Source organism: Globicephala melas, chromosome 10 (genome assembly GCF_963455315.2).
Source record: "Globicephala melas chromosome 10, mGloMel1.2, whole genome shotgun sequence".
Classification (NCBI taxonomy): Eukaryota; Metazoa; Chordata; class Mammalia; order Artiodactyla; family Delphinidae; genus Globicephala; species Globicephala melas.
In genome coordinates, this window is record NC_083323.1 from 78,360,868 (window position 1) to 78,387,130 (window position 26,263).

At 37.9% G+C, this 26,263-nt stretch overlaps 1 protein-coding gene across 1 annotated transcript in view; it reads left to right on the top strand.

Annotated features, from left to right (window-relative positions):
• The window catches only part of OVCH1 (ovochymase 1), a 76,527-nt gene extending 50,497 nt beyond the window's left edge, over positions 1–26,030 (top strand). The window contains exons 22-30 of the mRNA XM_030830382.2: positions 3,435–3,560; positions 7,264–7,305; positions 8,297–8,521; positions 16,376–16,549; positions 18,294–18,561; positions 19,970–20,130; positions 23,401–23,499; positions 24,797–24,930; positions 25,606–26,030. Of these exons, the coding sequence (XP_030686242.2) occupies positions 3,435–3,560; positions 7,264–7,305; positions 8,297–8,521; positions 16,376–16,549; positions 18,294–18,561; positions 19,970–20,130; positions 23,401–23,499; positions 24,797–24,930; positions 25,606–25,770 (1,394 nt within the window). The 3' untranslated portion in view covers positions 25,771–26,030. The remainder of the gene's footprint in view (positions 1–3,434; positions 3,561–7,263; positions 7,306–8,296; positions 8,522–16,375; positions 16,550–18,293; positions 18,562–19,969; positions 20,131–23,400; positions 23,500–24,796; positions 24,931–25,605) is intronic.
• Positions 26,031–26,263: the final 233 nt, after the last annotated feature.

The following is a 26,263-nucleotide window of genomic DNA, read 5'->3' on the forward strand; positions in this document are numbered from 1 at the left end:
AGGCCCAAATATCTTTGACTCAGCCTTGAATAGATTTCGGTTAAAACCAGAGTTCCCAAGGCTTTTGAGTCTTTTGTTCATGTTCCAAAAGAATTACAAACTATTGACCCAAGTGATTTTGAAAACAAAAAGCACTGGATTAACCCTTAACCCCTTTTGATAGATAAGAAAGGTTAATGAATATTTGCATATCAGTTACTATACAATCTAAATTAAATCTCTCCTTATTTTGTCTCTTGTCACAATGAAGTGATCCTCTGGCCATCTGTTTACTAAAAAGGGCAGTTTTCCTATAATAGTGAAAAGCTTAACAGTTCTAGAATTGTTGACTTGAAACTATGTGTGTTATAACTGCTTTTGTTAGAATGTTTGTTTCAGAAAATACCGTGTATGAACAGTTAAACTTAGAAATGGTTTGTCACAGGGAGCAGATTTGAATCATCAACCTTATGATAATAAACCCTGACTCAACAATTGTAAAGCACAGCTATATTCCTTTAGAATTAAGAGGATCCCTAACATAAAACAATTTTTAAATAGTACAATAAGAGTTTAATCAATTAATTTTAAAACACAATTCAGCATTATTATTTTCCCAGATATACCTTAATATAAAAATGGGCAAGTGATCTGAATGAGCAATTCATAGATAAATAAATACATGTGAGAAAAAATACTTAGCCTCTTTAAAACGGAAATGAAAAAAATTTTTACCTACTTAACTGACAAAAAAGATTTGAAGAATGATTATACTTAGTAAACAAAATGCAGTGTAACAGACATTTTCAGGTTGTTGTTTAGGTATAATATGTCGTATGCTTTCTGGAGGAAGATATAGAAATGTTTTTCAAAAGCTATAAATCTATAACCTTTTATTCAGCGTTTCTATTTTTACCCATATTTATAAAAAATATGCTTTACATTTATGTGTAAGATATTCATTCAGCTGGTGTTATTTATGATAATGGCCAAAAAAAAAAAGGATCTAAATAGGAAATTGGTTAAGAAAAGTATAGTAAATCCATAGGATAAAATATTATGCCACCACTAAATAAAATATTTTCAGCTAACTTTTTTAGAAGACAGAAAACTCTTACATGTAATATTGTAACTGAGCAGAATCCTATAGGGCCTTCCCGGGACAGGCCTTCCCCCCCATATTCTGCAAATTTCCTGAGTTGTTTTAGATGTGGACCACCAACACCCCCCCCCCCACTAAATGGAAGATGTTAACTACTTGATGACCATGAGCACAGAGCCCCAGGCCTCCTGGAGCCTAAGGACTGATAAAGTTAACCCCCGTGACATCACCCTGTTCCCTCATCATCAGGCAATCAGAGAATTGTGCGCAATCTGATCACATACCCTGCGACACCCCACCCCCACCCCACCAACCTGACTTTTAAAAATGCTTTCCCTAAACCCTTCGGGGAGCTTGAGGCTTTTTAGGGCATGAGTCTTGCATGGCCTTGCAGTAAACCTTTCTCTGCTCCAAACTTCGACATTTCAGTTTGTTTGGCCTCACCGTGCGTCGGGCACATGAACTTGTGTTAACAATATTAAGTGAGAAGATTGGAATGAAAAAATTACACAGTATATTTTAATTTTTTTAAAAAAGTGCTATATATGACTTAAGTAAAGGTCTAAGGGGAAACACACCAATATGTTTAAGTGGATATTTCTAGATTGCAAGATTATAAGTAATTATTTTTTAAATTCTCCAAATTTTCTCCAGAGAATGGTTAAACATTCTTATCTTAAAGAAAACTATAAAGAGCAAAAGATGAGGGACTTCCCTGGTGGAGCAGTGGTTAAGAATCCGCCTGCCAATGCAGGGGACACAGGTTCGAGCTCTGGTCTGGGAATATCCTACATGCCATGGAGCAACTAAGCCTGTGTGCCACAACTACTGAAGCCCGCATGCCTAGAGCCCGTGCTCCACAACGAGAGGCCACCACAATGAGAAGCCCGCGCACTGCAACTAGAGAAAGCCCACGCGCAGCAACGAAGACCCAATGCAGCCAAAAATAAATAAAGTTATTTTAAAAAAATAAATAAAAAGCAAAAGATGAACGAAAAATGTTTTGTTCTAGAAGCTGAACTAGATTCATAGGGTAGCAGTTACAGAGAACTTCATGACAGCAGTCTGGCTATTAGCAGCAGCCTCACAAGAGAGAGAACCATCAGTGAGGATCAGTCTCCATCATCTTCTGAAGGATGCTTTAGAAATCCAGGGGTGATGGGAGGTTGAGTGAAACCATTGCTAATTAGCCCTAGGATTCTGATTCACAGGAGACCTCTAAGAACTATTGCCTAAAAAAATTTCATTTACACCAGCTAGTGGTTTTGACTTTCATGCCAGTTACTGTACCTTGCCTCTTATTCATTTGGCTGTGCTGTGGATAAATGAAGGTTGTATGTAGCTAAGGCTCAAATATACTCCCTTATATGTAGTTATTTCAGTTGGGTGACAAAAACATTTTTTTAGTTCCCTGATGACCTAGCTAGACTGAAACCAGCCTCTGTACCTCGAGACCAAATTAAATCTTGGAGACAGTTTTGGGTGAGGTAGAAAAGAATAGCTTTATTGCTGTGCAAGGCAAAGGGGGCCACAGTGGGCTAATGCCCTCAAAACCATGTGTCCCCACTTGGAGAGGGTAGTGAGAAGTTTTATAGTAATGGTTTAAAGAGGGCATGATCAGCTCGTGGACATTCTTCTGATCGGTTGGTGGTGAGGTAAGTAGGAGTCAGCATCATCAACCTTCAGGTTCCAACTAGTCTGGGGCCTATGTGCTTGCAGGGCAGCATACCATGGTTAATTGTTAACTTCTCCTACCTGGAGGGGGTTTCAGTATCTGCAGAACAGCTCAAAGATATTGCTGTGGGTATGCGTTGACGGGGAGCCAGGACCTTGCCCCAACCAGGCTGTACTATTGTTTCTCCTGACAGTTTGTTTCTCCCTGGTCTCGCATCCCCTCCCTTTCCTCATTAGCAACTGCTTGAATCTGCCCTTTGAAACTCAGGGAAGGTCATGGAGGCTGAATGGAGGCTGTTTCCTGTAATTCAAGAAACGGGGACACAGAAAGCCTTTGTGCTCAGGAGCCCCACAGGGCCCTGCTCGGTATCAACCATGTTACCTTCTTTTATATTATATGGCTTTAAAAAGACCTACCTAAGTATTTCAGACAGTACAAGAACTGGATACAGTGTCCTAGTTGGTTTGGAACCACTTTCTTAGAACTGCTTACACTCAAGAATCTGGAACATCTCTCTCTATTCTAATTAGGTTTTATTTTGCTTAATTTTCCCATTTTTATATTGTTGGTAGGGGATACAGTATAAATTTGTATTAAAAATAGGATTTTTTTCCTTTCACTTTGCTCAATAACTTTGCCTTGATGAATAGTAAAAATTTATTTATTTTTTTTGTCTAGGAAATCTATGTGAAGGAGATTCACCTTCATTAAAATCTCATGGTCCTCTTATGATGTTGTTTTTCACATACAATGCCAGTTTGGCCATGAAAAAATTTTCTTTGAGATATTCTTTTCATATGTCTGGTAAGTCTATTACTTTTTTCATATTTGTTTTTGTGTATGTTTGTCTTATTTTGCTTTATTAGAAAATATGTGTTATCAAATAAAGAGACTTGAATTCTTTATTTCATTTGTCAGCTATAGGGGAGAAGAAAAAAACAATATTTAAGATTGTGACCTCTGTGGAGGCCTCAAGCTAAACCTCCTTAAGGCATAAGATTGATCAGATTTTTCATTTTTTCTTACAGCAACTAATAATTTTGTCTAGTTTTCTGTATACTTGGAATATTGTAAAAATACAGTAGGAAACTTTTATCCCTAGCCTAAAAGTTTCAAGTAATTTTTCTATTTTGAAATTCATTTCCTTAATGTACTAATATCAAGAGTAATTGATTCTTTTTTTAACACTTGTTTGGTGGATAGTTCATATATATTAGTTGTAGCCAGATTATTGAAAAATATGCTTTGCCCAACATTCCTATAGTTTTGGTGAAGGGATAGACAGCATTATGAAAATTGGAACTTTTGCAAATTATGGAAATTGGGTATCATGGAAAAAGCATTTGCAATTATGCTTAATTCTGAATAGTTATTAGAATTGCTCTAGTCCTTAAGATTAATCAATTCATACTCATTAAAATTGTTAATTGGAATACAATTGTAGAAATATTTCTACAAAAAACATTATATTTTTTAGTCTGATAATGTGAGAAATGTTGTATGGAGAACACAAAGAAGATTTGCATCAAGTTCAAATTATGTAAGTGAAAGCATACCATACGGGGCTAACATAAAATAGAATAAAATCTCACATTTAAGCCTTTAATTATTCAGACTATCAACAAATTGTTTTAAACTTATGCCAGGCCATGTTTAAAGCACTGAGGATTCACCAATGAGCAAGACAGTCCCTGCCCTAGAAGAGTTTATAGTCTAGTGGGGGAGATAGTCAGTAATCTGTAAACAGAGAAGGACAGAGATTGTTGCTTAGCACCCAGTTCTGCCATGATTAAGCCACTGCAGTAGCTGATGGACAGTGTATTCTGTGCTTCAGAGGGAAGAAACTAAGGTGATAACAGGATGCTCTGTGCTTTGGAAAAGCAGGCCCCTTGCATAATTAGATGTATATCTCAGGAAGAATTTTAATGAACCCAGATTTTGCATTTTCCCATACACAGAAAAGCACTAAAATCATTAACTTCAGATCTCTGTTCTTTGTGACTAGCAGTAGTGTTTTATCAAGACATGTGCTTGACTGCACATATACCCTAGCCAAAATCACATTTAAGCTGGCTTCTCCCCCTACCTCTTCGGAACAGCTTCCTCAGAGCTACTGGGTGGTTGTCCTCAGTAAGACCCTGAGTAAAACAAACTCATAGCTCTTAGGTTGTGCATTTTTCTTTCAGTCAACTAATCAAATAATCTCAGAAAAATATAGAGTGAAAAAACAACTATATTAAGTTTTGAAGGAGATATCTTATTTAGTTCGGTAAAGGATGGGCGTGGAATTCTAGGAAAACTTTAATTTCTTTGTTCTCTTACAGCAAAACACCTTTTTTTTTTTTTTTTTTTTGTGGTACGTGGGCCTGTTACTGTTGTGGCCTCTGCCGTTTCGGAGCACAGGCTCCGGATACGCAGGCTCAGCGGCCATGGCTCACGGGCCCAGCCGCTCCGCGGCATGTGGGATCTTCCCGGACCGGGGCACGAACCCGTGTCCCCTGCATCGGCAGGTGGACCCTCAACCACCGCGCCACCAGGGAAGCCCAGCAAAATACCTTGAAATGTATTTCTACTCACTGTCTACCCTTTTACCCTTTCATTTTTTCTTGAATCCATTCCCATAAGCCTTCCTTTCTTACCATTCCCCAGACAGTGTTCTTGCCAAAGCTACCAGTGACCTCCAAATGTTCAGATCCAACAGTCACTTCTCAGTCCTAATAGCTGCATTTGGCACGGATAAGCTCTTCTTCCTTCTGAAGTTTCATTTGTCATGGCCTCCAGGAAACCACTGTTTCTTGGCTATCCTCTTACTTCACTGGTCTCCTTGGAGTCTCTTGGCTGGTTGCACCTCCTTTTCTCTACTATTAAAAGTTGAGGTGTCCCAGGACCCAGTCCTTGACTTTCTTTTCTTCTCTGCCTGTAGTCACTCTTAAATGATCTCACCCAATCCCTAGTTTTAAATACCACTTTACACAGATAACTCCCAAAGTGTATCTCCAGTCCCAACTTCTTTTTTTTTTTTTTTTTGCGGTTCGTGGGCCTCTCACTGCTGCGGCCTCTCCCATTGCGGAGCACAGGCTCCGGACGCGCAGGCTCAGCGGCCATGGCTCACGGGCCCAGCCGCTTCGCGGCACGTGGGATCCTCCCGGACCGGGACACGAACCCGCGTCCCCTGCATCGGCAGGCGGACTCTCAACCACTGCGCCACCATCTGAACTACAGTGCTATATATCCAATTGCCTCCCTCTTCATTTGGATATCTAATAAGCATCTCAAACTTAACATGACCAGAATTCAAGTCTTGATTTCCTACCCCTGTCTCCAAATTCTTCCTCCACCAATCTTCCCCACTTCAGTAGATGGCAACAACAGTTTAATAATTAATTGCTCAAGCCATTATCTCGGTCATCTTTGACTTTTCTTCTCACATCTCTCATTGGATTTAGTTAATCTGTAGGCCTTCAGCAAAACTGATCTGGAATCCAACTACCTCTCAACATCACTATGACATTCTGACACAAGCCTTTTTTTAGTCTGTTTTACTCATAACAGCCAGAATAATCATTTTAAAAAGAATAATTCAGATCATGTTACTCCTCTGCTTATAATCTTTCAATATTTTCCCTGCTCACTCTTAGTAAAAGTCCTTACAGTGACCTATAAGATTCTATATGATCTGGCTCTTGGCTACCTCCTTGACTACTTCTCCTGCCATTTTCCCCAGCGCTCACTCTACACCATCCTTCCCGCTGTTCCCCAGACACACCAAGCATGCCCCATGGCTGTTATCTCCAAAATGTACAACATGCCTAGCAAATAGATGATGTTCAAGAATTGTTTGAATAAAGGAAATGACATCCTAGCTGGGGTAGATTAGTGAGTAGAGAGTAAGGAGGTAGCTCCCTATCTAATAAATGGGTAAGAAATACATCTGTTTTGCTTATAGAAATCCCTTTGGCTTAGAGCTAAAAGATGAATAGAAGTCAACTCAGCAGACTTCGTACACATGTTCAATTTCTGTTTTCAAACATAGAAAAGCTTTAGTGCAGACATTTTTCTAACAACAGCAGAAATGTAACAGATTTACCCCATGTGTGAGGTTTGTTAAAGATCTGACTCATCATTCATATTCTTGAGATTACAAATTAAAATATATCAGTAGAAATTGTTATATCTATGTGAGTAAAATATATAAAACCATTAAAATGTATGTGCAATATTTAGTAGTATGGAAAAATATTCACAATTGGGGTAGGGGAGGTTACAATGGTGTAAAATGAAATACAATTAAAAAATGCATATACTATAGCTTAGGAAAAAGCAGGAATTACATTAAAATATGAGTATTGGTTATAGGATGGGACTACAGGAGACTTTTATTTTCTTCTTTGAAATCTGTTTTTTTTTTTTTGAAATTTTCTACAATGTAAATGTATCACTTAAACAAAAGAATAAAATATAAAGTATTACATAGGATATATTGACCTTGAATATTCTCTTATTCTAGATTCTGTGAAAGGAAAAATTAATGGTAAAGAGGATAAAGGAGGTAAGGAATTGGCTTCATTGTCTTGGCTTTGTTTACCTGATATTATGGAAATAAGAGTGAGGAATATCTTTGGTGCTAAACACTGTTTAGGAAGAAGTATACTCTGGCTGCTATCAAAAACTTTCAAGTGTTGTGTCCTTATTCTATTTGCTTTATAGTGAAATATGGACTTGTACTAGTTTTCTGAGTGTCAAACTTTGGGGGTGGTGGAGACCTGGGTCAGATCACGGAGTAGAGAGTAACAAGGTAGCGCCCTATCTAATTAATGGGTAAGAAACACGTTTTGTTTATGGGAGTTTCCCTAACAATTTTAATTCTATTATTCGTTAACATTCTTTCCATATATTTTATGTCTTTTGGATTGTGCATGTATCTCTCTCTCTTTTTCTTTTTTGGCTGGGCCATTGCATAGTGAAACAAAAATGATAAGATTATTGATGAAGTAAATGTTTTTGGATGACATTAACTTTAGGTTGGGTAATACCTAGAGCATTTGGAGTAAACCCAAAATGTCACTGAATTCCTCAATTCTCTTTTTGGTGTAGTAGCCCCTTGGCCCTTGTGAACCTTCATATCCTAGTTTCAACTATCTGAGAGTAATCCAAATTTCCCTACCAAATAAATGATTGTAATTTGAAGTGTAGGCTGAATTTTAGGAGTGTTTAATTTACTCGGGGATTTAGAAGATTGTGTGCTAAAAATGAGCAACAAAACTACATTGAAATGTAGATATGGTTGACTTAGTGGTTCACAGTTTGTGAATTAAAGTCAAAGAACTTTAACCTGTCTTCTTTTGGGAGGTGTCAGTTTTTCAAAACAAGTCATTTAAACCCTGGGTCACCATATAAGAAGCTATGGAAGCAAAAAAAAATAGTGATAGAACTTTATAAAAGTACACTATAGTTTAGGTTTTAATGACCTAGTTGTAGACATTAAAACTAGATCCTTCATTATTGCATTAAATGTTTTTTTTTTTTCTTTTTGCCTCAAGGATGTCCAGTATTGGATTTGATTCCAGTTAGCTCTATTGAGATCACATCTCCCAATTATCCTAACACTTATCCTAACATGCTGAACTGCACTTGGACTTTTTATTCTATGTCAGGAAATAAAATGAAAGCAGTGATTAAAGGCTTTATAACAGAAGAATCTTGGAACTGTGAATGGGATTACTTCAATATTTATGACGGACCAGATCAGCAATCAAGATTACTTGGTAAACTGAACTTTCTTAAATGTCCTGCACTGAGTGGCATTCATATAAGCATTTATATAATCATATATATGGAAACCATGACCTATATTTGCCTTTAGAATGATATCATTTGTTGTCACTGATTCTTCATCAGATCCTTCATCAGAATCCTGAGTATTATTGAACACAATGGGATGAGCATGAGGCTGTACTCACTGGATCTTGACCTTTAACTCCAGCTCTTTTTTTTTTTCCCTGCGGCACGCGGGCCTCTCACCGTTGTGGCCTCTCCCGCCGCGGAGCACAGGCTCCGGACGCGCAGGCTCTGCGGCCATGGCCCACGGGCCCAGCTGCTCCGCGGCACGCGGGATCCTCCCGGACCGGGGCACGAACCCGCGTCCCCTGCATCAGCAGGCGGACTCTCAACCACTGTGCCACCAGGGAAGCCCCTCCAGCTCTTTTTGATTTCATCCAGTGATTCCTATCTCATTTTACCATTAGGGAGCACACTAATTTTGTTTTTCTCAGGAGGTCATATGTTTTAAGAGGTTTTATTTCCTAAACTTCATTTTTAGGTAACTTTTTGAAATTTGTTTACTCAGGTTTCATCCTCACAGTAAAGGTGGTTAGACCCAGCGTAAATTATTAAAAGGTAAAGGTCAATTAACTTGAATAATCTTTGGAAATTTATTGACCACATGGTGTCTACCATGTTTGGATGTCAGGCAATATCTTGTTCTAAGACTGACTCATAGAGGGAACTTTTCCAAAGATTTTGTAATTCAATATTGTATCACCTTCTCCAATCTCCAACCAGTTCTGCCAATCAGGACACCATTACAATCCACCTATCACAAAGGGCAAGAGGAGAGGTTTTTTGTTTTTTTTTTAAATTTTTATAAATTTATTTATTTATTTAATTTTTGGCTGTGTTGGGTCTTCGTTGCTGTGCGGGGGCTTTTCTCTAGTTGCAGCGAGCAGGGCTACTCTTTGTTGTGGTGTATGGGCTTCTCATTGCGGTGGCTTCTCCCGTTGCAGAGCACGGGCTCTAGGCATGCGAGCTTCAGTAGTTGTGGCATACGGGCTCAGTAGTTGTGGCTCATGGGCTCTAGGGTGCAGGTTCAGTAGTTGCGGTGCACGGGCTTAGTTGCTCCATGTGGGATCTTACTGGACCAGGGCTCAAACCCGTGTCCCCTGCATTGGCAGGTGGACTCTTAACCACTGCGCCACCACAGAAGCCCCAAGAGGAGAGTTTGTTTGTTTGTTTGTTTTTGTGGTACGCAGGCCTCTCACTGTTGTGGCCTCTCCCGTTGCGGAGCACAGGCTCCGGACGCGCAGGCTCAGCGGCCATGGCTCACGGGCCCAGCCGCTCCGTGGCATGTGGGATCTTCCCAGACCAGGGCACAGTCTCTCAACCACTGAGCCACCAGGGAAGCCCCAAGAGGAGAGTTTTGATGCTATCTTTTTCCAGGGACCTTAACCACTCCTATGATATTCTAGGATTTATAACTCCAGTAAGTTCAGCAATGTGCTTTGAAATTCCAAAGTTATCTAAATTTTTTCTTATCAACGAGTTTGGTTCCTGCCAAGGATTCTAAAGCAATTGAGAGTATGGAGGCGGAGGAGATAACAAAATATCAAGCTATCAGTTCTCCATAAGATTAATATGAGGTGTCTATAGCATCCAACCATACAACCCTAACTCTTGTGAATGCCTTTCAACCAGAGACCCTTGGAACATACCTGGAGTTGAACAAGTTAGATTTATTATTCATTGTGGAGAGGGAAAACACATATCCTGGAAAACCATGCGTTGTTAAAAGGGTGGTAGAGAGAACCTATTACAGTACTTAGGCTTTGGTTGGGTAATTTTGGAGAAGGTCTAGAGAAGTGGACTTTGCTCTAGATTGCTTGCAGGAAGTGGGGCAATTTTATGATTGGGTGTATCAATCATAGGGAGCCCTGACTAGAGTAAGGATAAAACTGTAATTGGTAAAGACGTAGCAAGCTCTCATTTCAGCCATGAGAGGTCAATGTTTGATATTTTTGTTGGTTACAGATGGCCTTGTTTTTGTCTCATTTTATCATAGATTCAGAGTCTTGTCTGATGTTGATGTCCTGTGAGATTGTTTATGTCCAACACGAGAACACAGTCCAGCTGTGAGTGTTGGACCAGTTCTTGGATGTCAGGGCTGCATTTCTCTTTCTCACTCTTTAGTATTCCTCAACCTGACAACATTATTCCTCTTTAAAAGTTCTGATTAATCAAAAATTCATGGGTGTCAAAAGATTACAAATGAGACAACTAATATTTCTATAATTAGCTTATATAATTCTATATAAAAGTGAGGACACTATCACTAGTTTGCTAGTTTATACAGTTTTATTTCATATACTTTTATGTACTTACATAGTTTTAGTTCAGTGAAATATGCAATTTCTATAAGCATTGTTAAACTGTTGAACACTGAGCCCCATTGCTACTCTCCCAGCTAGTTAGAAGGGCTAGCCCATATGTGGAACCACATTGTCTATATTCTCTTAGTTATCTTTTCTTACTAAATCTTTTTGCTCACCTAAATAGAATTTATCAGTTTTTAGCTAGTTTTTAATTATTTCTGTGAATGTAAATGGAGTGGTACACAGCCTCCAAGTTGTCTTCATTGCAATGCTTTTATAATATTTTAATGAAAAGAACTTAGCAAAATTAACATTCATCTGGTCTTCCTCCTTCCATTTACCCCATGAAGGTAAACATCAGTAACCAGTAAACACCATATTAAACGTACAGGTTAAATTCATTCATGACTGAGCATTTTCTAATGTGATAGGCACCTTGAAGAAACAATGGTAGACAATTCAGAAATGATCACTGCCACCTTCTTTTGGGAAGACAGATGATAAAGAAGAAGAAAACTAGTAGCAGTATTTAACAATAAATAACAATCAAATAATTATTGATTGTCAACGTAATCTGAAGGAAATAAGTTGCAGCAGAAGTATGGAATAATAGTGGGTAAACAGTTGCTTTAGTTAATATGGTCACAGAAGATTCAAAGAATGAAAAGGAAACAGCCAGGCAAGGCCAGAATAGCAGGTGCCAAGGTGTCTAGTACCTATCTGACCTTACCTCCTACCATTCTCCCTCTCCTTCACCCAAAACCAGGCACACTGGCTTCTTTATTCTTCCTCAGACTAACCGACCATATTCCTGCTTGGCCCCAAGGTGACTTCAAGGTTCACTTCCTCAGTTCATTCAGGTGTCTGTTCAAATGTTACCTAATCTAAGGCCTCTTCTATCACACAATCTAAATAACCCTCCTCCACTTTTCCTTCTTGGCATTTATCATGACCTGGCAGCGTATATATCAATATTTATTTGTTTAGAATCTGTTTCCCTCCACCAGAATGAAAATTTCCTGAGAGCAGAACTTAGTCTCTTGTTCACTGCTGTATCTCCAGTGTCTAGAGCACTCCTAACACTTAGTAAATATTTGATGAAAAAATAAGTGAGAAAATGGCCTTGCAGGTGGGAAGAGCTTGGTAACTTGGGAAACTGTCAGAGGTCAGAGTTGCTGGAGATTGAGTGAGTACAGACAGGAATGAGGTGAGGTTGTAGAAGATGGAGGCTTTGCCTAGTTGTGCAGCTCAGGTTATGGTAAGGAGTTTGGATTTTATGCCAATCCAATGGGAGGTCATTAAAGGTTTTTGACAGGGGAGTAAGTTGAGGGCTGCTATGACTGCCATGTTGGGAGTGGATTTTAGGGTGACAGGGTGAATTATGTCTGCAGCTATGAGGCTATCATGGTAATCTAGACCTACACTAATCCATGTTATAATCCATGTCTAATCCATGTTGTCATTTAAATTCAAATTAGTTAAAATGAAATGAAATGTGGTATTAGCCATACTTCAAGTGCTCAATTGCTACATGTAGTTTACCATACTGGACAGCACTCATATTAAACTTTACATCATTGCAGAATGTTCTATTAGTACTGTTTTAGGTAATAGATAATGTTGCCTTGAAAGAAGATGGCAACAAAGGAGTACAAGTGACGTGGACAGATCTGGAGATAGAACTGATAGGATTTCTTGATGGATTGAATGTGGCATTAAATCTGCAGATCAAGGATGGCTCCTAAGTTATGGTATGAGGTTTTTGGAGGTGGTGGCATTTACAGAGATGGGAAATACTAGAGGGAGAAATAGATTTGTGGGGAGAGATCTAGCCATGTTAAATTTTTAATGACATGATACATCTAGGTTGAGTTAGCAACAGGGAGCTAGAAGCAGAACTCTTAAAGTTTGCGCTTGAGATATAAATTTGAGAGTTGTCAGCTTCTTATAAGTTTCCTTAAGTTATTCATTCTCTGACTTCATCAATCTCCTCTATCATTCTCATCAGTTGCAAACACATTCTAGTATTACCCATAATTCAAAACAAAACAGAACAAGAAATTTAGCTGTTGCCCCATTTCTCTGCTTCTGACAGCAAAATTTCTCACTTTCTTAGAGGGTGATGGATATAGAAAGTTTATGGGATTAATGGCGAGAAGGTCATGGAGAGAGCAAACAATTACAGCAGGGAAATACTAATGGATTAGGATAGATAGGAGTGGTGATTTAGAAAGTAGGATGTTTGAAATCAAAATTTCAGAAATCTCAAATGATTACAGAATTTCAGAGCAGTGTTGGTAAAGAATGATAAGATAAAAGAAATAAGTTCCCTTGTGTGGTCAAATTTAGGGTTGGCACTGAGCTGGCATTCACTAGCTCAGTCTTACAAATCGTCATAGTCAATGTCCAGTCTGTCTGGCTGTTGCTCCTGCCACACTGGCTATTAGATATCATCCTTGGTCAAGCAACAATTTTAAGGAACATTAACAAACTGGAACACAGAACATAATGGCCAGGATGCTGAAGGGTGTGGACACCTGGGCATGTTTATCTTGGAGAAGAGAGAAGGTTCATAATTTCTCCCCTTCAAATATTTATGGAATTCTCATAGAGACTCTCAGGCCAGGTATGAAGCTTGTTCTGCCTAGTAATATCTAATAGTTATTGAATGTTTACCATTATTCAGGCATAGTCTTAAGAACTTATAACTCTTAATCTTAATAGTCATATGGAGGTAGGTTACATTATCCTCATTTTAAATATAAGGAAACACAAATATATTGAGTAACTTGCCTCCAGTGACATAACTAGTAAGTAGAGAAAGTTGGATTAAAGCCCAAGCACTCTGATTCAAACACTTATATCCTTGGCCAGTCCACTAACCATGTGGCCATCATTACACTGATGCCTTTTTTTTTTGTTTGCTGTTCGCGGGCCTCTCACTGTTGTGGCCTCTCCCGTTGCGGAGCACAGGCTCCAGACGCGCAGGCTCAGCGGCCATGGCTCATGGGCCCAGCTGCTCCGCGGCATGTGGGATCCTCCCGGACCAGGGCACGAACCCGTGTCCCCTGCATCGGCAGGCGGACTCTCAACCACTGCGCCACCAGGGAAGCCCATACTGATGCCTTTTGATTCAACATGAGCAAGAACTGTCAAGCAATTAGAACTGTTCAAAAAGAGAAAATGCTCATAAGTTACATGTAATATCTTCAAATCCAGGTTTCATATGTCCAAGGGTATTTTAGAAGGAACTCCGTGTTAGGGGCTTCCCTGGTGGCACAGTGGTTAAGAATCCGCCTGCCAATGCAGGGGACACGGGTTCAATCCCTGGTCCGGGGCAGATCCTACATGCCACAGAGCAACTAGGCTTGTGTGCCACAACTACTGAGCCTGCGCTCTAGAGCCTGCGAGCCACAACTACTGAAGCCCGTATGCCACAACTACTGAAGCCCACGTGCCTAGAGCCTGTGCTCCACAACAAGAGAAGCCATTGCAATGAGAAGCCCGCTCACGGCAACTAGAGAAAGCCTGCACACAGCAACGAAGACCCAACGCAGCCAAAAATAAATAAATTTAAAAAAAATTTAAAAAAGAAGAAACTCCATGTTATATGAAACATTGAACTAAATTATCACTAAGATTCTATATTTAACCTAGTTCCTTACTTCTCATTCAGCCACCCATCTTAAACCTACACATTTTGTAAATGTGTTATCTGCATTTCTATCTAAGCCATTAATAGAAATACTGTACTTCGCAAAACCAAGGATAGAACCATTTTCATACCATTAAGACCTTCCCTTCAGGTTAACATTGTATGGTTATTTAATCAGCTGTGAAACTTCCTAGTCATATAATTATCCACTTACATTTTATATCTGTTCACAGGGACATCATAAAGTACTCTATTAAGTGCTTCACTGAAATCAAGATTAAGTTTATCTCATTCTCCCTAGCCACCATCTAATTAACTCTTTCCAAAAATTAAATTAGGTTAATTTAATATGGCATGTAAAGGAACACATGCTGGTTGCTCGTGACCACTGATTCCTTCTTCAAGTGTTCAAAACCCATCTGTCTAATAATTTGCTGTAAAATTTTGCTGAGGTTTATTTTTATTTAACAAACACTTATAATGCTTCATAAATATAACTTCATATAATTCCATGTATTTTTTTAATCTCCATTATACAGATGAGAAAATTGAGGCAGAGAGATAGGTTAAATAACTTGCCTAGGGCTACATAGCTAATAAATGGCAGAACTAGCCCAAACCAGTAGTTTGGATATAGAATCTGAGCCTGTAAGGACTAAGCTACACTACTTCACTGATACAAGACTTTGGAAATCCTCTAGCCTCCTTGTTTTTCTCTGTCTCCTACGCATCCCCCTCTGCCAACTCCCAATCTCCTTTTTGAAAAAGAGAGTAACATTTTCCCATTTCCATTATTTTAAAACTTCCAGAGTGTTAGCTGACTCTATGCAGAATGCCTTTACTTGACATGGTGCATCCCAAAAGTACCCCATCACATCCAATTCACCAGATTCTCTGAGCATTAAGAATGATGTAGAGATTAACTATTGCCCTATTCCCCATCTTTCTCAGATTTCTTAGATAACATTATCTTTAAGAGAAATCAGTAGTGTATCATTGTTTTATCTTGAGATAATTTAAGTTACAGCCTGTACAGATAAATTACAGCAAATGGCCTCTCACTATCAGGACCATCTTTGTGACAACTTTTGTGTTTCTGAATTAGGAAAGGATCATCATTAGTCTGTATTTAGGCAGCCTGTGTGTCTTAGTCAGTTTTGGCTACTATAACAAAAATGCCATAGTTTGGGTAGCTTAAATAACAAACATTTATTTCTCACAGTTCTGAAGACTAGAAGTCCAAGATTTGGTGTCTGGTGAGGGCTTGCTTCCTTGTTCATAGCCATCTTCTTGCTATATCCTCACATGGCAAAAAAAAAGCTGGGGGGGGGTGGTTTGAGAGCTCTCTGGGGTCTCTTTTATAAGGGTTTATAAGGCTCCACCCTCATAATCAAATCACGTCTCAAAGGCCTCACCTACTACCATCACATTGGGGATTAGGGTTTCTACATATGAACTTTGGGAGTATGCAAATTTTTGGTCCATCGTGCTGTTCCATTACTTCTATTTCTCTGTCCATTTATCTTCATCGAAATGCCTCTACCTATCTTTATGACCAAAGATTGCCATATAATTATATATCATTTCCAAAGCAATTGCTAGCCCAGTCTTTTCCCTTTATCTTTTAAAATCTATACCCTTTTATCGTTTCAATCAAATCATGAATTTCATCCCACAAATCTTGATCTTACATTATTGATAATCATTCCTTTGTCAAGATTTGTTTGGAATTTAATGTCCCCTCTCTCTCTTCTCCCTCCTTTACCTATGTAACTACACAGGAAAAGTATTTTAATTATCGAGTATATCTCGCATTGCAGCTCATTTATGTGGCTCCAAGAAAGAATTTGTCTTGATATCCAGTGGTGCTTACCTAACTGTGAATTTTAAGACTGATGAATCTGTGGGAGGAAGAGGTTTTAAACTTATTTTGGAAGATATGACTCAGAAGCAATCACAGAAAAGCAGTATTGGGATCCAACTGCCTATTAATGGTAAGAAATTGTTTTAAAACATTTATTAAAGCAGGTATCATATATGCCTTAAAGTAGAACCTGGGGCCCACTGATTTAGGAGTCACTGGTAGTCAGTCACCTTGCTCTAATACTAAAAATAGGATAACTTCATTTCCAACCATTCCTTAAGGCATGAGAGTTTGGTGGTTCAGGTAGATCATGTGAGGTAATAAGGTTAATTGGGGTGAGTATGTGTCTATATGTGTGTATGTTATTTTTATTTAAGAAATAATGATAAACATAAAAGTCAGTCAGTTGCTATTTAAAAGATCCACTGGGGCCATTCAGGCTGAAACAAGGGTAGAGTTCAGTGTGTTTCCATGTCTCTGTTAACATATTTTTTATTAAGTAACTGCCTCCCCACCCCCATGAAGAGCCCTCAAAAGGAATATTTTAGCTGAACCTATACTAACTTCTCTGCATAAAATAGAAACAAATGTGCTGATTTTTATCTACTTATCCTATCTAATTTTAAGCTAGAATTCCATTAGTTGTGCTTAAGACTAAGAAACCTAATGAATCTATTATTAGGAGATTTTCTTGATTGGAGTGTAATTGCAGGAAGAATTTAATCCGTGTGAATGCAAAGTTCTTTTTGATGTCGCTCTATCTTTCCTAGGATAGTGGAATGAATGGGCTCTCCTAAGAGTCCTGGATTTGAGCTGTAGACTACTGAACCACATCACCCTATAGGTGTGATTTTTAATTGTTAAAGGGATGCTCGCCCAATTGACCCTTCTTCTGTGTCCATTGCTTTTGTCTTTCATCACTATATCTCTAAACTGACCCTTTATTCTCAGTAAAAATATTTAGCCTCATTTTTTAAGTATTTTAAAGTAAGTTGAATACTAATAAAATATTGCTGTTATACATGTGTACAAACAGCCCAAAAGTCTGAGTTACTACATATAATGTGGATTACAAATGCAATAAAAAACATGCAGTAATGCAGTAAACCTTAATGCACTAAAAACATGTTTGAGTAAATACCTTTTGTGGGTTTTTTCTCCCTAAAATCTAGGATAATCTTAATTCTGAAGAGTCTGCATATTTTTTAGGCATATGTATGTAAAAGGAAGAGGGAATCCATGTGTTATACATATCTGAAAAGAAATTAGAAATGAGTTTTGACATAAGGATTGAATAAACACAAATCCACTATGCTAGAAACTTTTTGTTTTAAATAGATTTCTAGTGTAAAAAAAAAATCTCAAGTAAAGAATTCACAAGTGATCATATCTTATCATTCTGAAATTATATGGCTATGGAGAGGCTTAATTTTCTTTATATTTAAGTCTCTTGTTATTCCCTGGTAAATTTCTTTATAAATCTGAGAATGGAGTAAACACATTGGTAGAAATTTCCCCCATGCTTTTCCTTTATATAAACATTTTATTTTGAAGTATTTTGATGTGTCTAGGTATGTTATACTGGGTAACACAAACGATGCCACAGAAAGAACAATTTCCAGTAATTTCATGATTAAGTGCAATACTTTTTTAAAAATTGATTTGTGTTCTGATTCGTCTAAAGACGTATATATTAATGCTTTAGTTAACTATTGATTTTTACTCATTTAAAAGCAATGGAAGAAAAGATGAGTCTCATCTCTTGCAAAGAATCCTAGTTTTGAACCTACAAAAGAAGTAAATGCCTCCATTCTGAGATTTTAATAGACTTTCACAAGTATTGCTATCTGATGTTTTGTTGTTACTTTTCTAAGGGCTAACAGTAGAAAACAATACCAGAAGACAGCCAGCCCAAGACAAATGTGGAATTCCTGTTGTTGACCCATTTCTCATGGAAGGATCTGAGAGGAATACAAACGTGTTGCCAGCCAAGCTTGGGAAGCCCAGGGTGGTTGGTGGCCGTGCCGCCCCTGCGATGTCGTGGCCCTGGCTGGTCAGTCTGCAGCACCAAGGACAGCATTACTGTGGAGGTGCTCTGATTGGGAGACAGTGGGTCCTGACAGCGGCACACTGCAACTTCAGGTGTGTGCCCAAGTGGTGCAGGGTTGGGGACAGCAGGGCGGTGCAGAGCTATTTGAGGGTCCACAGCGGGTGCACTCCTTCTGTTCTCCCCATGTCACAAGAAACATTAAGCATCAGCTCCCACTGATACAGTCCCCATCTTGCAAATGAATGAACGTGTTAGGTTTATGAAATTTTCTGTGCTTCACTAATACACTTACTACTAATAGCTTTTAATTTTAAAAGCAGCTTCCTGCCTCTAGGTATAATTTAATTAATAAGTAACTAACAACACCCGCCCATCCATAAAAATGAAGGTAATGATGTCTCAACATTTTTGCATCAGTCTCTCAGCATGGTGCCCAGAGCCGAGGGGCTGCTCAAATGTGGCTTCCTTTCCTCCTTGCTCTCCTCTATGGACTGTCTGATGATCAAACCCAACCCTGAAATAAATATGTAAAGTTTCAAAGAATTTTAAAGAATGTCCTTTAAAGGAACTTTTTTTTTTCTTTGACTTTATCTGAATCTTGGTCTCAATGTAATATGGAAATATCTGAAAACTCCTTCCTCAAAGGAGTCTTAGCTTGACGTTTTTAATATTATCTCCCAGAAGTAGTGAGACAGTTAACACTGTCATACAATGTCCCATAGCTGAATGAGTAGATATGACATTTTCAGGGTCTCTAAAATTGGCTTTATAATGAAAGCATCTGCTCAAATAACATGGTGAGCAGGAAGCTTCAATGAACCAAAAACTCAATTTCTTTAGTATTCCCCAAGTCTTACTTTTGATATAGCTAAATCACAAGAAGGCATCCTTATTAGGGCAGTTTTCAGACTTTCATGTGCTTAAACTTACCTGGGGAGTTTGCTATAAACAGAATCTTAGAATATTAATCCTGAAATTTGATTTGCTGAGTTATGTCTGGGATTCTGCATTCTTAATACACATGCCAGATTTAATGCATGTGGTCCCTAGACATTTCTTTGAGAAACATCGTATTAGGGAGAAGAGTCACTATAACTTTCAGGATAGTTTCAGTGACCATCACATAAGTACATCATATAATGCATAATGATTATAATACATAAAATCATTATCTTGAGGCATCATGAATCTTAATTGTCAAAAATATATTGTACTAAATCATTTTATTTGATGTTATGAAGGCAAGAAAGTAGATGCTTTAAACATTTTATCAAGGATTGAATTAATCAGAAACTCCCATTTTCTAAGAATTCAGGATAATAAGGATATTAATGTAGATTAAAAATTTTAAAGAAAGTTTTGGGGACTAGATTTGGGCAATAATATAACTGGAGTATAGAAGCAAAAAAAATGTTAAAGAATACATTCTTAGTAATTCTGAAAAGTGATGGCCTCATTAAAAGTGGTATCTATTTCCTCACTCTCTTTTCTTATGACAAGTACTGTCACAGACAACCTGGTAATAGGAAGAAGTTACTTGTGGAACACACGAGACAGAGATTTGATACCCGTGAAAGCTGTATATACTCACCCCAGCTTCACACAATTTCCTCCCAATGATGATATATGCTTGCTGCATCTGGAAAACCCTGTTGAACTAGGTCAGTATGGATAACTCTTTTCCATATTTTGAAACTTTTATCTTCCATCTTGCTTAGAAGTGCTGTATGTACTTTTGAAGTTAAATAATTATTTTAAAATTTTCTTACATTCTAAGATACTTTCTCTAAAAGCTGAAGTATCTGCATAAACATTTTACTGTTATGTGTATTTAATTGACAGAGGTCTAGAGAAGATTTCAGAGAAGTATGTTTTTAACTTTGTCCTATATATTCTCCTGAGACTCTTTATGTTCTATGAGGTTATCCCAAATACTTAGAACATCAGTTTGAACCACCAGATGTTTAATTTTCTGTGCCTTCATAACTTAGTAAAATCTTGGTTTTTAAAAAAATGTTTACTTAAGCCAAAGCTAAGTGAAACTGAGGCATTGTTAATCCTGGCTCTGTCAGGAAGTAGCCATGTGATCTTGGGCATGTTATGTAACTTCTGTGACCTTAGCTTTATTGTTTGTAGAAAGGGAATGGCAGTAACCCACCTACCTACTTAGCACAGGTGAGCATTCAGTGGAAAGGTGTATTGGGGGGAATGTAACTAAGATCTGTGGATAGTTCCCACTTTCACACCCAAGCCTTTCCATGACATCACAGGGTTCTGGGACAGTTTTCTTCCTTTGCTCCAGTTCTCTCCTCTGTTTCTGCCTATAGACCTCCCCTTGTATGTCTTTTCGGTGCATTCATCCTACAAACCCCCAATCATGGTTCAATCTACCATTTGCTTTTCATGCTTTTAAAACTGAGTCAGTGAGAGCATTTAGAACAGTGCTTCTTAACCTTGACTACGCATTATCATCCTCTGAGTTGCTTTAAAAACAAAACAAACAAAACTATCAGCCCAGATACATTTTGGAACAATTAATTACAATCTCAGGATTGGAGCTCTGACATCAGTATTTTGTCTCTTTATCCTGCTTCTTAAATTTATTTTTAGTTAAACTTTCAATGCTGAGATAACTGTAGATTCACATGCAGTTATAGGGAATGGTACAGAGAAACCAAAGTACTTTTTAACCTGGTTTTCACGAATAGTAACATCTTGCAGGATTTGACATTGATATAGTTGAGATACAGAACATTTTTGTCACAGTAAGGATCGATACTGTTGCCCCTTTATAGCCACACCTATTTCCTTCCTCCCCACTCCACCCTCCCCACCCAGACTTCCGTCAACCACAAATCGGTTCTGTTTTTATAATTTTGTCAATTCAAGAGTGTTACATAAATGGAATTATATAATATGTAACCTTTTGTGATTGACTTTTTTCCTGGGCATAACATCCTGGAGCTTCATTTATGTGGTTGCAGGTATCAGTAGTGCATTCCTTTTAATAGCTGAGTAGTGTTCACAGTATGAATGTTTAACCACTCGTAACGTTTAACCATTCATTTGTTGAAGAATATCTGGGTGGTTTCTAGCTTTTAGATATTACAAATAAAGCTCCCACGAACATTTGTGTAAAGGTTGTTTCCTTTTTTTTAATTTAAATAATGCTGGATTGACTATCCTTATGTGTACATTTTTCCAGGTCTATGACTGCCTTAAGATAAATTTCTCGGAAGCAGAAATGCTGGATTTAGGGCATAACTGTTTTCAAGACTCTTGATGTATTTCTAAGTTATAAACACAGCTGGATGTGGAGTACAAGTCAATACATCCCCCTCCTCCATCCTGCCAAATGATGCAATCTGGCAATATCTGTCAGTTTTTAAAGTGTGTGCCTTGTGGTCCAGCAACTCAATCGTCCAGGAATACTGGCACAAATGCACAGATGCATGATCTCAGAAACTTGATGCAGCTTATAAGGGAAAAAATTAAAAGTCTAAATGTTTTCCAATGGGATTTAATAAATCGAGGTACATTCATTACCTGAATACTATATGCTATTAAAAAGAATGATGTAATAATGATGCCATGTAAATGGCATGATCATAAGCTAGTAAATGAAGAATATCAGAATAAGAAAAATGGCTGATTAAAAAAATATGTTGTTAGTAGGAAAATGTTATTTAGCTCAAGGAAATTTGGGAGAAGATACGATAGAGCAATGATTATCTATGAAGGCAGAATAACATAAGATTTGGCACACGCGTAGAGAGATGAGTAGGAAAAGAATAGACAAGTTACAAACAGTTTTATGTAATTTTATTAAGAGATAGCAGTAAAAATAAAGAACATATCATTGATATAAACGGCCTATGACAGCAGATATGCTGACGCATTTAAGTATGTAAAAATCTGGATGAAAATGAAGTTATATAGCCTGGGAAAAAGGGAAAACAAACACAAGAGCACTGCATTCAGTGTGTGTGTGTGTGTGGGGGGCATATATACACACAGACACACAAACCCACAATATTTATATATACACAGATTTTGGTGATAAGAAAAAATGTAAATGTATAATGTATCAATATATTTTATAATAACCTGTGAAGATAGAATTAGATATAAAAATACTTTTTAGCTGTAAGAATACTTTAACAGTTAAATTGCTACGTGTTTTTCCCCGTTCTTCATATAACATAGTTGAAAAAAGAAGACAATTATAGGGACTTCCCTGGTGGTCCAGTGGTAAAGAATCCACCTTACAATGCAGGGGACGCGGGTTCAACCCCTGGTCCGGAAACTAAGATCCCACATGCCACGGGGCAACTAAGCCCGTGTGCCACAACTACTGAGCCTGCGCGCCTCCACTAGAGAGCCTGCGTGCCACAAACGACAGAGCCCATGTGCCCTGGAACCCGAGAAAACCCACATGCCACAACTAGAGAGAAGCCCGCATGCCACAACAAAGAGCCCACGTGCCGCAACTAAGACCCGACACAGCCAAAAATAAATAAATAATAAAAATCTTAAAAAGAAGACAATTATATTCTTCTCCACTCTCATCTCAAATTCAACAAGGTGATGTCCTGAAGGCACACAGGCAAAAAGACAGATGCACTTTAAAAAATGGTTATGGATGAGAAGCCCCACATTTCAGTGTAGGGCATGTGTTTCTGTTTTCCTAGGAGGATATGGAAATACCTGGAGCAAAGTGGTAACATGTATATTGGGATGATCCCCTCTGAGTAAATAATAGGTGGAATCTTCTGGAAGACTTATTAAATTACAGGGTTAGAAAGGGTACTGTTAGGTCAAAGTAGGTATTTTTAGAGCCATCACTGAAGAGCAAACAGTATAGACAATGTTAATATGAATCTTACGGACTAACTGATATTTGCGTTTTTCTTTCTCATCCTTTTAATTAGGAAAGTTTGTATCTCCAATCTGTTTGCCAGGGAAAGATGATAAAATAAATTTACTTTCCAAATGTATGACTGCTGGATGGGGAATAACTGAACCTCATCGTGAGTATATTTTATTACCTCTTCTAAGATTAGAATCCAAACAAATATATGTGAAGTCTGAGTATACTGTTTACTCATTTTCAATTTTTCTGTATTTTTAATAGGAATGATAGTGGAAAAATTTTTTCATAATGGACCTAAAGGTGACTGGTTGGGTTTTAGGCCATCATATTCATTAATACAAGTTCACTGATACTTTTAAAAACTGTGTTGGTAAATGTCTAGTGATGTTATTACCTAATAAATATTTGTGTATGCACACACTCACACACATAATTGTTTTCACAACAGTGTAGATATTTCTATTTTGAAAACCCATACTTGAAGATATATGAGCCTATTCTTAAAGCTGTGAGGCATTTTTCTGAAATGATAGGCTGGTATAAAAGGTAAATGGGTAGATATGATATCACTTATATGTGGACTCTAAAATATGACACAAATGAACTTATTTATGAAACAGAAACAGACTCACAGACAGAGAGAACAGACTTGTGGTTGCCAAGGGGGAGGGGGGGCAGGGGAGGGTTGGAGTGGGAGTTGGGATTAGCAGATGCAAACTATTATATGTAGAATGGATAGACGACAAGGTCCTGTTGTGTAGCACAGGGAACTATATTCAATATCCTGTAATAAACCACAATGGAAAAGAATATGAAAAAATATACATATGTAATAACTGAATCACTCAACTATACTTCAATTAAAAAAAAAGGTAAGTGGGTAGAAAGATTATGTGCAGATATTCTAGTCCATATAAAGATCAAACCCATGACTCTGGTCTCACATACACCCTATTCTGCAAATGAATTAACTACCTACAAATATCCAATAAACTAGTTATTTAGAATGCAATTTCAGTTGTCAGCTTCCAGTCAGTGTCAGCACTTAACCAGAATGTCTGCTCAGCAGAAGTCAAATCAAAAGAATGAGAATGTCGTGAAACCAATGAATTAAAGTATAGACTTAATATGTAAAAAATGTATATTGTTTGCTTTATCAACAACTGATTTGGGTGTAAACTTTGTCTTTTTTGCATAAAGTGATGTTTTTATATCTTCTGAGGACTATACTAAAGACAAAAGAACCCACATAAAATGTTTTTCATTGTTTCTGTTGTATAAGCCACTGTGGAGTGATTATATTAGTTTTTTAGAAGTCACCTAACAGCATCACTATAGTGCTGAGAGGGGCGAATGGGTGGGATTTAACCCTCGGAGTCTGTGTATATATAAGGCTTTTTTTGTTTTATCCTTTAATATCATTTGCCTATGTGTTTTTATTCCTTTTCTACTAGAAGATGAATTTCCTAAAACTGTGCAGCAGGCAAAGGTACCACTGATTAGTAGTACATCTTGTCGAAGCTACTGGGGACTGGATATTAAAAATACCAATATATGCGGAGGGGCTGCAGGATCATCGTCCTGTATGGTAATGAAGGCCTGCATTGATGAGGGCAGGAGTTTTCTCCTCAGTGTGTCTCATGAATGGGTGTTTGCTGACCATAAAAAGGTATAAATGTATGGTAGTTTTAAAATGAAAAGTGAGAGGAGTAAGTACATTGCTAAATTTGATGTACTGTGATTGCCAATTTGATATTTTTGTGGATTCTATTCTCAAAAGGAATTACTTGTTCAATTGCTAGGTTCAACTATGTGAAACTGATAACTTTCAACTGTTTTTGATCCACAAAAAAATGATGATTTCTTGTGGTTCAACTTCATAGCTGTATTAGGTAGCTCAAACTACCTACTTCCAGTAGCACTGAAAATATAAAGATGCTTTCACGTAACTCAAAACCATCATTTAGTCATTTATATTAGATGCTTGAAACTTTCTGCATGGCACAGTCTATTGTCAGCATAAAATAAATTTATGCTAAATGTTCCTTTCAGCCTTGCCTTGAAAATGTAGATTTTGATTTGATTCAGAGATCTGTAACATCAGCCAACTACCTCAGTGGTTGTAGTTCCCTATGCTATTATGAGCAGAAATCAGAGATGAGAGTGACTTACACACTGTCGGATCATCCCCTGCAGTTGGGGGTTAGTGTCCGCCATGAATCGTGCAGCCAGGAGAATGAACTTCTCTTTTTGCTGGTTGCAGGGAGATTCTGGAGGACCACTGCAGTGTGCCCAGGATGGGCAGTACAAGCTCATCGGTATTGTGAGCTGGGGCAGCAGTAATTGCCATCCTGACGCACCAACGGTCTTCACCAGAATTTCTGCTTATAGAGACTGGATCACATCTGTCACTGGAGGAGAAGCATGATCACTGGAAGAGCAGCATGGTGGAATTGTGTTCCTAAGTGGGAAAGGAAATACATGACCGCCTACCTGAAAAATACGTCTCTTGTCATTGCTAAAAAACTCAATGTCACTGCCCCCAACCCTTGTCATTGAGAAGCTTGGATTTGGTGTGTACATACATTCAATATTAAACATTGGTCACAGAAAGATAATGTTGGTTCATGCCTCCTGGGAACTTACAATCTTAAATGTCATTAATTTCAGGTCTAGTGTACCATGTACTATATGTCAAATTTGAGTACCATCACATATACTTTTACTGTTTTTTTAATTTGGTTAACATTGGAAGATATGGAGATGTTATTCACTCCATATAATTCTTTTTTTTTATTTTAAAGATTCTTTTCTTTTAAGCTTTTTAAAAAATTTTACTTAATTTACTTATTTTTGGCTGCACTGGGTCTTTGTTGCTGTCCGTGGGCTTTCTCTAGTTGCACCAAGCAGGGGCCACTCTT